This window comes from Amphiura filiformis, chromosome 4 (assembly GCF_039555335.1).
Source record: "Amphiura filiformis chromosome 4, Afil_fr2py, whole genome shotgun sequence".
In the NCBI taxonomy this organism is placed as follows: domain Eukaryota; kingdom Metazoa; phylum Echinodermata; class Ophiuroidea; order Amphilepidida; family Amphiuridae; genus Amphiura; species Amphiura filiformis.
This window is the reverse complement of record NC_092631.1, coordinates 46,943,766-46,957,296: the sequence shown is the minus strand read 5'-3', so window position 1 is coordinate 46,957,296 and position 13,531 is coordinate 46,943,766. Positions and strand designations below refer to the sequence as shown.

Sequence of the window (13,531 nt, the reverse complement as noted above, 5' to 3'; positions counted from 1 at the left end):
TGGTGTCCAAGATCATTATGAACTGGACACTGACTACTGAGCAGTGTTGGTCATCAAGGGTTGGGACACCTTGACCAATACCTTGACAATGATGGAAGTAATTCGCCTTGGAATCAAGATTTAGTTTTTGCAAGTGACATATTGTACAAAACTCAAGAAAGGTCGAAAAAGGACAAGAAAGGACATCAGTGGTGTCCAACGGACTGGACAATACTGAGCGGTTTGGTCATCAAGGGTTGGGACTCCTAAACCACTACCTTGTCAATGATGGAAGTAACTCGCCTTGGAATCAAGATTTAGTTTTTGCAACACATCGTACAAAACTCAAGAAAGGTCAAAAAAGGACAAGAAAGGACATTGGTGTCCAATGGACTGGACAATGGATTATGGACAAGCTCAAAAAAGTAAAAAAAGGACCAAAAAAAAAGGACATTGTCAAGAAGTAAAGGTCACTCATCTGCATCGCTGCAGTCATTCATTAACAGTACCGTACCACACCGCTGAGGATGGAGTATGGAAACTCTGAAATTTATATTCCGATAAAAACGTGAGTATAAATAGTTTTAAACTTTTCTTTGACATTGTAATGTAAGTAGGTCGTACTTGAAGTTCTTGTATTGTACTTTGTATTGTTTATGTTTACAAAAAAACTTGGTTAGGAACCAAAAAACAAAACAAAACAAAAAAAAAAGGGCATTTTGGTATTAACTTCCAAATTTGAGTAAGTTTTGTTTAGATGGTAAATGTGACTGTATACATGATATATTTAGTAGAGTCCAAAATATTTGTTGGAATAGTGTGTGAAAGTGATAAAAAACTAATTTCGTCTACACGAACATTTAGTGCATTCCACGTGCCACGCCCAAAATTTTGTCAGTGTAACATATTAATGAAATAAGTGTTATTTGTATGATTTTGTGAAATATGTTTTGGCATAAAGGACTAGTAATCGGCATTTGATATTTTATGGTCACTTATTGATACTCGCCTGCTGTGTAAAGCGTTTATGATGCCGGATTAATTTAATGGCGGAACCCCTTTGTTCGAAACAATGGTACCACTTTTTATGAATATAGCCTACCGGAAAATCTAATCGGCATCAAAGGATTAACAAAGCATACAGTGGCGTGTCCGGGGGGGGCGTGCTTTGGTTGCTGAAGCCCCCCGCACTTTGTTTAAAACATGTAAAATCAGCCGGTTTTTTTTGGCGATTTTAGCCATGAAGCCCCCCGCATAAATCTGAAAGCGACTCTGAGCCCCCCGCAGGAAAAGATCCTGGACACGCCGGTGCATTACGTAATCTACTTCTCTCCTTTCTATCTCTAACCTCCTTGCAATGGATATAACAGTGATATCCCCAGGGCAGTTTTCATGTCCTTGAAATTGCACAATGTCGTGCCCAGGGTAGGCCTACCGTAGCTTTTATTTCCTTCAAAATGCATGCCTAAGGGGCTCTGCAATAATTATGAGCCCCCGGGGGGGGGGGGATAAAAGTTCTGATCGGCCTGCCAAAAATCGCTTCCCCCCTCTCGGCCCGCCAAAAAATCTTTGCCCCCCCCCTGCACATGCCAATTTTTCCCAATTTGCAAACCTTAAATGGTCTATCTAGATATAGGCCTATGTTGTGAGCAAAAGGCGCCCCATGAAAGTGTGCCAAAAATGTCTTGGCCCCCACCCTCTCGGCTGGCCAAAATGTCTTGCCCCCCTTTCGGCTGGCCAAAAATGTCCGTGCCCCTCCCCCCATTTTACCCTCCCCAGGGCTTATAATTGCACAGCCCCTAATGTCATGGGCGTCAATCCGGGGGATGGGGAGGGAAAGGGAGGACGTTTCTCCCCAACTTTTGGCAAAATTACCCATTTTTTCTTTTTAGCCATTTTTTTTGACACTTCAACCGGATTGAACACCCCCCACATTTCAAGCCGAATTCTTGTCGTTAATGCCTACTGCCATTGTCGAGTCCTCGAACTGTGATGGCCCTCCACACCCGCCTCCATATCTTCCTTTTGCTGTTGTTGGTAGGCGCCCCAGTCGGCCAAAAATGTCTTAGCCCCCAACCTCTCGGCTGGCCAAAAATGTCTTGCCCCCCCTTTCGGCTGGCAAAAAAATGTCTTGCCCCCCCCATTTTACCCTCCCTAGGGCTCATAATTATTGCACAGCCCCTGGTTTTGTCTTAAAATACACGACTTTCGGCTAAACCACTGGCAAACTAGCCTATGTTTAACACATTTATGACAATGACTAAGGTACCGGTACCAAAATTTGAATTTGATGATTTTTACGATCATAGCCCAGGGGGCATCATGTGCCTCGGGATAGACCCCCTTTTTCAAACCGGCTTGTACCCAATGACCCCCTTTTTTGTGTTATGGTCCTACCTATTACCGGTACCCAATGACCCCTTTAAAAAATTCATGTACTCAATGGCCCCTTTTTTCTATTTCCTGCTATAGGCCTACCCAATGACCCCCCTTTTAATTCCCAAATTTAGGTGGTATTTGTGTTCTCCTCCAGAAATAATGAGATTTTTCACATTTCCAAGGTGGCCAAGTTGTTTTTACGCAGTTTGGCACTTATTTATGTGTACTAATGATACTCTTTTGGCAATCCTGTATGACTTCCATTTTACTTTTTGTTACCCCAATGACCATCCTTTTTTAAAGTTTCATTCCGAATGACCCCATTTTTATTCAGGTTGTGTACTGAATGACCCTATATTTTTGTAATTGTACATTTGACCTGAATGCCCCCTACTTTTAACATGGCCGAGGCACATCCCTGCCATTTCAGATAGGGAGTACCTCCCCCCGGGGATCATAGACTCCGGGGACGAGCAAATCACTGAGGGGCTGTGCAATAATTATGACCCCCGGGGAGGGGAATAAATTTTCCGAACGGCCCGCCAAAATCGCTTGCCCCCCCTCTCTGCCTGCCAAATATCGCTTGCCCCCCCTCTTGGCCTGCCAAAAATGTTTGCCCCCCCTTACACATGCCAAATTTCAGGATCCCAATTTTCAAACCTTGGCTTATGGTCTAGATAATTATAGGCCTATGTTGCGAGCGCAGCGAGCTGGAAAATTTGCATATTGAAGCGTTTTCGTACTGTTTTCCTAAGCCTTTTTAGAGTGTTTTATTAAAAAGGCGCCCCAACAGTAGCGTAGCCAGCGGGGGGGCAGGTGGGGCAGAGTGCCCCCCCCTGACAAAAAATGAAAGAAAAAGTGCCCCTCTGACAAAAAATGAGAGAGAAAATCAGGAGGGCAAAGGAAAAGAAAAGGGCAAGGAGCCCTTTTCTAGCAAAATTCAGGGCCAAAATAGTGTAAAATACAAAAATTTTCCGCGCTACGCGCGCAAATTGTAACAATAAAGCCCCTTTTTTAGCCGGATAATGGGCGAAAATAGTGTAAAATACCATTTTTTTCGCGCTACGTGCGCACATTATCTCAATAAGGCCCTTTTCGGGAAGCTCGAAGACATACAGTCTCTATGTATTGTATGATGCAACTGCAATTTTTTTCGTCTGTGCCCCCAAAATTTTATTTTGCCCCCCCTGACCAAGAAAGCTGGCTACGCCCCTGCGCCCCAATGTGTGCCAAAAATCGCTTGCCCCTCGGCTGGCCAAAATTGCTTGCCCCCCTTTCGGCTCGCCAAAATTTCTTCCCCCCCCAATTTTACCCTCCCCCATATTTACCCTCCCCAGGGCTCATAATCATTGCACAGCCCCTGAATGGACAATAAATTTATCTGAAATTCCCGCCACCACTGGAAGACACGCTGCACGAGTTGCGCAAAGCAGCGAAGACCACGGGCTGTAAATATTTCGTGCGATCGTTTCGGAAGAAAACAATCTTTTTCTGTGCACAAAAGAGCGTAAATATTCATAGTAAGTGAATAGAATTGACTCAGTGATTGGGATCACATGGAAAACTATTGAGGAAAAGCCAATAAAGTCACGTGTCTATGTGCGAATTGTGGGTTTATCATTATGATCACGATGATGATGGGTGCAAAATTCGGAAAGGGTGCATTTTAAAATGCAATAACTATTAAAAGAATTAAAATGAATGATGAAATAATATCTTGATCGAGAAATCGGCATTCCTTTACTTTAGGTTTTTTATTTTTACATGTAATAGCTGCCTTAATATGGGCGGGTTAGGGTTAGGGTTATAACACTGTACTTCCACAATACTTCCGTGGTCCGGGTACGCGCTGGTGAATTGCGATCGCGTAGGTCACCTACTACGCGCCGCGCCGAAGACCAATGGGTCAGCCGGCTTGTTGTCAAGTGTGTTGATCAGCCAATCAGCGTGATTGTTATATTGCTTTTGCATTTACGCTCGTGTACGCGATACGCACAGGCACGACCACGGAAGTTTAAAAAAAAAAAAACTTTAGTAGTAGTATGTGTCTCTCAGCTCAGTCTCACAACATGTGAAAGAAATGGGATAACACAATAAGTTTGTATCGTAATATATGCCCTATTGGGCCGGTATATTGTGGGCCTACAATGATGTTGACAGGCGTGTTAAGGTGATGTGGACAAAGAACTAATGATTTTGTAAGTGACAAAATATGTGGGCATCCCATCATCCCTCCGCACCATGCCCGCTCATCAGCAGAAATGGAGATTAGCCATGGAACTAGGGCCGGATTTACCATTTGGGCCAGATGTGCACTGGGCCCTAAAAATTGCCACGTACAGTCGTACACAGGGGCTATTTTTAGATGAAAAAAGTCACTGCACGTTGGGCGTTGGCGATGTAAAGTCTTGGTGATCAACCAGCGGCAACAAGCTTGCAGGGAGGGGGTGTTGGAGGCAGGGGTGTAGGCAGGGATAGCCCGCCTCCAAAAAAACAAAAAAATCACCGAAGGCCAAAATGTCCACTTTGCGAGCGTAGCGACCGAAAAAAAACCATGTTTTTATGCTTTTTCGGTCAAGCAAGATCCAAATTTGCCCATTTGCGAGTGTAGTGATCTAGGTTTTTTATATTTTCTTGTTCAAACAAGTCCAAAATTTAAGAAAAGGTCCCATTTTTCAAAATCAGCCTCCAAAAATAAAACCTGTCTACGCCCCTGGTTGGAGGGAAGTTTCCTCCTTCGAGATTTGGAGATTTTTAAAACATCACTCATTTAGGCGACTCATTTCTGACCGTATTAGTTACCGGATTGGACACTTGACACTCTTGAGTTATAATCTACAAACAAACCTGCAAAACACTCTTGTTTGCTCTTATTTTGTTACTTTTTGAAAACAGAAAAGCACCCACGAAATGAGTATAAAATACTCTTCCACTTTCACAAAAAATTCACCCTAACATTGAATTAAAAAATAGCAACTTGGCCGAAGGCCCAACAAAATGATTTTAGGGGGGAAATTTCTGCAGTCCAACACTTTGCTCACTTGCCATGCTTGTAGGGATTATAGGACTATTTTTTATTGGCAGGTTATCAATGTTGCGAGCTCAAACGGGTTGGGGTGGGTCCTTATATTCCCTGGTGGAGTCGTGTGTCAAAGCCCCTGGCGGGGGCCCAGGGGGTAGAGCCCCAAGCTCACGAGTTTTTACATTTAGGCCTTTTCAAGGCATCGTAGACTGTAGAGCTTCCCCATCACTCATATTGATGATTTATATAATTTAGAAAGGATGAAACTATAAACTCTGATTACCAACGTTTTTTTTGCAGGGGTGTAGATTTCTTTTTGACACATGTGGGGAAAGGGGTTGGTGAAATTTCTTGAAATATAGTGAATCAAGCACCTTTGGCATAGTTGTTTTGCCATATTCTTAAAGCAAAAATGGTAAAGTAGGCCTATGATGCAAAAGGGAAAAAATATGCTGGAAGAGCGCAAAACTTGGCGCAGAAACTCACATACGAGCGTCAGCATGAGGGGAGGATGATTGCATGGACCATCTCCCATATATATATAAAAAAATGGTGGATCACCCCCCCCCCCCGGTATCTAGGCCTGTGTCTTTTTGTTGCGATCTCCAAGCGTTGCCGTACCCTACCCCATATAGCACGCACGTTAGCAAATGGAAAGCTACCAGACCTTGTTTAGATTGTGAGCAAAGCGTGGGGGAGTTGAAGATACTAAGTAGCGGCATGCAAACTATGCGTATATGCATAAGGCCCTTTGAAAATGGGGAGTTTTCGAGAAACATAAGGAAAGAGGTGATGAAGTGTTAAGTGCGCGCAGCGTGAAAATTTTGAAACTTTACCTGAAAGTGACCATTACGGTACGGTAGGTGCTATATTTAAAGCATCCCTATTGAGTTTGTCGAATTGCATCGAAATATTTTAAACACAGATTTTTAATTCTCACTGCACGGAATTTTAATCTCACTGCACAAACGTGCCAGGAGGCACGTTAAAATAGCCCCTGCATGTTCATGTTTCTTTTTAGTCCCAAAACACCATGTTTTGGACCAAAATATAGTAAACTTGCAAAATTTTACACGGTGTGGGCGTACTGGCTTTTTACATAGCAAAATTCACCTTTATTTAGGCCTAAATTGTCTAAATTATAAAAATAATTAGCGTGCTTGCCATACAAGCAAATGTCTTGGTAAAATCGAACAAAATGTGCTTGTCTCCGCCGCTGCCGATCTTTTAGTATGCCCCCCTATATATGCAAATCAAAACTTGGCTACTTGAGTGCACATGTCTCTCTCACGGTGAGATTGGTATCTCCAAATTTTGGCCTGGCTCAGGGCCTCCAAAACGGTAAATCCGGCACTGCATGGGCCAGGGTGGAAAGTAAGCCCCCTCTCCTGCTCAATCGACAGAAATATTCTGACAAAATTTACGATTTACATTTACGGTCTATTTCGGGCCCAAAAATAACCCCACTTTGGTCCATTAAGTATTAAAATGACAAATTGCCACGCGCTTCACGCGCATTTATCTCAGTAAAGCTAATTTCAAACGTTTTTTTTTCTCCCTTGCAGGTAATGGATGATCATGACACACACACTTGTGGCCAGTGTCAGGAAACTTTCACTGTGATGGAGCAGTTTGCCAGGCATAAGTATGTTGAACACAGTCTACGGTTCACCCTCAGCAAAGCTGTCACTGAAAAGCCACATGTATTTTATCCAGAACTTGTTCCTCATAAAAGAATGCCGCCAGTGCTGAAGAAAGAAATTAAGAAGAGGAAGACCTTTAACAAGCAACTGGTGGATATGGGGAATTCAGGAGAACAACAAACAGGTAATGCAAGGGTTACTCCTGCAAAATACAGCACTAAAAGTATTATCCTGTTTTGCCAAATTTAAATAAATAAATAAAATAAATGTTGTTTGATTTAACGTGCGCTTCAGCTAGGCATGGCCTAATTATCAGCACACTTCAACAATTATTCCGCTGCCATAAGGATATATCAGAATCATTTCCGCTTCACCAAGTCCGCAACTGATGCGCAGGTACTCTCAGCGACTTGGATTGTGATTACCCCCAGCAGCTCCCCATTTTACACCTGGGTGGAGTGAAGCAATTGGGAATTAAGCTATCTTGCTCAAGGACGCAACACACTGGCCGTGGTGGGGCTCGAACCCGCAACCTTCCGTTCATGTAGCTATTAAATCCTAATCCTTTAAGGGGGTACTACACCCTTCGATAAATTTGTGACTATTTTTGCACTTTTCTTAAAAACTAATAACACACTAGTAACAAAATTTATGTATATTATAGGGGCAAGGAATCCAATTACTACACAGGAATTTCAGTGACCCAAGACAAGCGGTTCGTTATTTATGATAAGAAATGAGGTACCGCTAGGATGTACCTCATTTCCTATCGTATATACTGAACCGCTTGTCTTGAGGGGTGTAGTGCCCCCTTAAGTTAGTTCTAACAGGCAATGCAAGTCATTAAAATTTTAATATTTGGTCGATTTTGGAAATAAGGGCCAAAAACATGTGTTTTAGGGTGGTTTTTGTATGCTCTGACACTGACAATCAAGCCCCAAAATGTGTACAAATATTAATTGTAGGTTATACGGTTTAATTTTTTTGTAAAACACATTCTTTAATATCTTTTGTAACCAGTTATCAAAATTAATATAATTAAAAAGTCAAGATTTTGAGTCCTTAGACTTGTTCCAGGAATTTTGTAAGAAAAATTGTATTTATTTGGCCAATTTCCCCCAAATTTGCAAACTTTAGTAATAAAATTAAATTTTTATTTCTAATTAGTACTAACTTTTAAGTTATAACCCAAGAGTTATATTATAAGTATTAAGATTTTAGATATGTGTCATTTGGCATTTTAATTCTAAAAATATAGTTCTGTATGTTTCTGGAATTGGGAGTGTTGCGAGCTCAAAATGTACGGAGTATGGCATTGAATAAGAGGTAAACTGTACAGGAGGGTCCAGCCCTCGAATTAACCCACGGCACCCATGGCATTTTGCCGTGGGTGTCCATCCCCACTGCCGTAATGCCCTCAAAATATGTCCTTCACTCAAGGCAGTCAATTACCGTGCCCTCTAATGAAGTTGCCGTCGGTGCCCCAGCCCTGCCCCTTCATTATAAAATCATCTACAGACTGTTTGCGTGTGTTTTGTTCACTTTGCCTTGGTGCCTTTCTCAAATTTTCAACAGTTACCATGATGCCCTTTTGAAATATTACAAACTGCTGTGCTGCCTTGCCTTTTCAGTGAAAATCCAAGGCAATAATCAACTTGCCCTAAAAAAGTTGCCATGCCCCTTCAGATGCTTAATTCGAGGGCTGGGATGGTCATATGGCCAGAAATTTGTTAGGGGTATTTTAGACTTGATAAGGATTCTCCTAGGTTGGACGTTGCAGGCGTCAGTGGCGTGCGCAACACATTGAAAGTGGTGGAAAGTACTTTTACCATATTTTAACATCTGCTATATTGTATCCATTCTTGCACGATATGCACGGTTATATTTTGCCTGTAAATAAACTCATCCCTAGATGCGCCGTCCGAAATGTGCAGGTGGATAGCAAATTGTATTAGAGCTTAGACACTGAGGTGGTATACGAAATTGCGGAACCAGACAGTTAGGTACAGCCGGACACGTTAACATGCAGGATATATGGTATTTTACAACGTTTCTTTTAAATCATCATTTTTTCAGACGAAAAATACATGCCATTTTTGGGAAAATAAAAAAAAAAGAAACTTTTTTCAAAAAAAAAAGATCTACGTTAAGGGACTGCCGAGACGGTCGGTCGGACGAGGGCAAGCAAACAACTTTTTTTTTGGCCTTAGGAGCAAATTTTGATGTTTTTAACAATTTTCCCCCGAATCCCCCGAATGACCAACAAAAGTGGGGGGCCATGGCCCCCTGCTCCCCTTTGCGCAGGGCAGCGGAAAATAATTCCCTTTCTGGGAACGTGAAGTGCTGTTTGGAATATTTTCTGCCATCGCGGATTCGGAGCGCGAGTAAGAATGGGTGGGGTCCAGGGCGAAGCCCCAGCGGGATCCAGGCAGGGCCGGCCGTTGTACTGAAACTACTGAATTACAAGCGCAAGCAGGTTGCAAAAATTTATACCAAACATCTGAAAATTCAAATATGATAAAAAAATCAGTCCATTTGAGAAAGTACTATACGGTGTTGTGCGAAACGTCATTGAGGTATGTTTAAGATCTTTATACGGAAATACTTTTGGATTTGTACACAAGAACATTTGCAAATTATAAATTATGGATAATCCTGATGAATTTATTTACGGAATTTAGGTCTACCTTTTGAGAAAATTAGCGCCATATAAAAAGGCCAGCATTTCTCGTGGTGGCATCCGCTCTGCTAACCATGTTTTGACCTCGTCTGTTCATGCGCACATAATCGTAAATATCACTCAAATTGTTGTGTTTTCATTTCAAATTTGTAGAGATCACATTCACAAGTTCTAATATTGTACTGATTTTGCACAATTTTTATGCAAAGTTGAGACTATATAGCCGATTTAGTGGTATGAATCCTTGAAAAACAAGATTACAGTTTACTCTACCGCATTTACATTGTACTTTCTGGGATCCCAGCGGTGTCGTCTGGCCTGGAGCTCTTGTTGACGCAGCAGCGTTAGAGACTACAGTGGATCATTTCTTCAGAGTCTATGAGTGGATCGAGCCATACAAAATTTAAAATCAACAAATTAAAAGGCATCTTTTTATTTTCATATTTTGTTTACAAATATTCCTCGCGTTCAATTTTATTGATCAGCTATGAGCTATCCTCAAAAGCTCTCAAAGTTTGCAGAAATATATTTTACAAGATCTGAAGGAAAATGGTATTAAATGATTATGATATTAAAAACATTATGAATTTTTTTCTGGGAACGCCGGTACCACGATACCGGTGATTTCGTAGCCCTGCCTTTGCGCACGCTACTGGCAGGCATATCAGCAGGTTCCTATTATAGCGCAACGCAGGGGCATCTGAGAGGAAGTTGGATTTTTTTTATTGAAAGCTCAATTGAAGTTATTGTGGTGTACTATTTTTACACTATTTGTTATTATTCGAACATATTAATTTTATACATTTTTGAATGGGATTTAATCAAAGCCCAACCTTTTAAGCATGGACCTACTCATTTACATGCAATTTTTTCCTTTCTCTTTCTCTTCTTCACTCTTTTTTATTCTTCTTTTTCTCTCAAGGGTAGCACAGGGAGGGGGAAAGTATAATTACAAAACCTGGTCTTGTTACGTTCAGGAAATTATTTTTGTAACTTAATAATTTGTTTTGAGATGAAAAAACTGAACTATTAATCACTTTTTTAGTTTTTGCCATTTTTGCCGGCAAAAACTGTTTTTGCCAAGCGAGTCATGGGTAATTACCAAGGACATGGAAAACAAGATCAATGCATTTGCAACATCTTGCTACAGAGTCATGTTAAACATCAAGCGTGTGGATCGGATTCCAAACGAAACCATCTACAACCTGACCAACACCACTCCACTGGTTGCCAGAGTCAAGATTCATCAACTCAAATTTCTCGGCCATATACTGCGTCTTGAAGATGGCGAGCCTGTGAAAGAATATGCGCTTTATATTCCACCACATGGGAAGAGGAACCGGACGGCCGCAAGCACACTGTACTTACAGTATGTCCAGCACCTCCTGGGAGATACTGAAGGATGCTGCAGCCAAACAAAATTGTTTCGCTTGCCCAAGATCGCATTAGTTGGAGAAAGCTTGTAGTCGCCTGCTCCGCAGCCGACTGATGATGATGAAAACCACATTTTTTTCCACTTGCGACAAAAACCTGCGAACTCTGGAACTGAATAATTTTCGCCAATTATAAGCCAAACAAAACCACACCACACTGTGTCATACATACATACATACATACATAAAGGTGATTTAAGGCGCTTATGCAAAAAATTGATCTAAACGCACAAAACTACAATACCAACAACAAACAATAACCAGCCAGTGGAAAACAAAAGTCAATGTAAAGACAAAATGAAAATACTAAAAATTGTACAAGTGAGTTTTAAGCAGCTTTTTGAATTGTCATCATCCCTATATCTTCGTGTCAAAAATTGCTGTGATAGTACGGCGAATCCTCTCGTTTTTCAAAAGCTACGCATGGCGATTTTGTTCGAGATAGGCCGAAAGCGACTCAGGCTAAGCATACCATTTACATGATATGAGATACCATAGCCCTGCCATAGAGCCTGCCGCTTAGTTTCTATTCTACGATTTGCGCATGATCAGTGCCACATATGGTGTACGATTTGTTTTCAGGTAAAACGCAGGTTTTGTTTCTAAACTCGAAAAGCAATACACTAATTAGCGGGGCCTTGCTGTTTGCTGCGGATATCTTTAACTGCATTTTATAAGTAAAGATTTTGAAATCCAAAGTAAAAATTGTGATATTTTCAACTGTTTGAGAAATGAATTATACAAAGGAACCCGTGTAAAACCCAGGTGCTGTATCTCCCGGTGGGTTCAGTTTGTATTTAAAGGTAGGACGTATGACCGTTCCAGGATTTGAAAATGACCCCTATTTCACGGGAATCGAGGACATATGCAGCAATTTTACCCCCTATTTTGCGCGAAATCAAGGAAAATTTGCCCCAAAAAACCTCCCCTATTTTTATCATTTTGAGGACGCATTTTCATTTCACCCCCTTATCACGAGGAATCAAGGACATTTTTCCGAAATAAATACCCCTATTTTTACCATTTCAAGGACGATTTTGAATTTTCCCCCTATTTCACAGGGAAATGAGGACAATAACGAAAACTGTAGCGGTAAAACACGGACGAAAGTCCTAGAAATACACCCTATTTTTCATTTCAAAGACAATTTTGCTCCAAAACACCCCTAATTTGGACAATCGCGAACAATTTTGTCCTCGAAAATTCCGCGGACATTTCTTGAAAAGTACCCCTAATTGGAACCATCATGCGTACACATTGTCAGTGAAGACTGAACCCACCGGGCTGTATCTATAATACAATGTACATTTATCAACTTTCTTTATCTGCGTCAATAATAGAATATCGATTCAATCAAATTGAATACATGTCACCATTTTGAGTTTGTACTACACCTCTGAGCGACAAAGCGATCGATTTCTAGCCAATCAGATACGGTAGGCCTCGTTTAATCGCCCGTCGCTCACCAACGGAGTATTACACAGCCGTGACGTTCTTTATGTCAGGCGGATTTATCCGCCTGATATACTGTGAAGCTCTCAAATCTTCTTCTTTCTTTCTTCTTTAGTAGAACCAAAAATTGCTACTAGTGCCAGACGCTTGCACCAATTTTGACCAAACTTGGCCACAAGAAGCACTGACCCAAGCTTAATATAACTTCTACACGGATAGGGGTCAAAGGTCACATAAGGGTTATTAGGGGTCATTTTGTGAAAATCTTAAAAATGCTACTGCTCCTTTAAATGACATGCTATGACCACCAAACATGATCAGCAAGAACCGCTGGCCCAAGCTTCAAATAAGTTGTACTACAGATAGGGGTCAAAGTTCATGTAAGGCTTGATAGGGGCCATTTTGTGAAAATATTTGTGTGAAATGTAATGAAGCAGCTATCATTAGAGGCATCAATTTGGCAGGGAGACAGCTTGTCTGCTGTTTTGATAACAAGAGAAGCATAGTAAATATTTTGAAAGTCTCAACATATTAAATCTTTACCACACCAAACTAGACCAAACTGAACATGTCAGAGATTGTCTAGTGTAGGGGCAGTGGTGTGGTTTTGGGAAGATAGCTGACAGTGGATCTCATATAAGAGTTTCTTTCTTTTTTTTTTTTTTTTTGGGGGGGCTATTTGCTACATGGACCAAGTAATAGGCACGCGGAACTGTGTTAGGAATGCACTTTTGCTTGGTTATATGGGAAAGTGCGGGAGGGCAGCGTGGGTAGGGGAGGAGGGGGAGTCAGGTCAAATTCAAAGTTAATCCGATGGGAGTGTAACTCCGAGAAAATGATCACTGACAATATGAAATTGCAAAGGTCAACCAAGGTCAAAGGTCAGGTCAAATTTAAAGTTGCTCCAATTGGCCTGTAACTCAGGGAAAACAATCCCTGACAC

At 41.4% G+C, this 13,531-nt stretch overlaps 1 protein-coding gene across 3 annotated transcripts in view; it reads left to right on the top strand.

Annotated features, from left to right (window-relative positions):
* Positions 1–13,531, top strand: part of LOC140150959 (uncharacterized) — a 49,714-nt gene continuing 36,183 nt past the window's right edge. For 2 of the 3 annotated variants that reach the window (XM_072173119.1, XM_072173121.1), the window contains exons 1-2: positions 1–547; positions 6,946–7,207. In XM_072173119.1, coding sequence (XP_072029220.1) covers positions 6,949–7,207 — 259 coding nt within the window. In that variant the 5' untranslated portion in view covers positions 1–547; positions 6,946–6,948. Of the gene's footprint in view, positions 548–3,792; positions 3,879–6,945; positions 7,208–13,531 lie in introns of those variants that run through there. The other variant, XM_072173120.1, reaches the window with a different exon arrangement.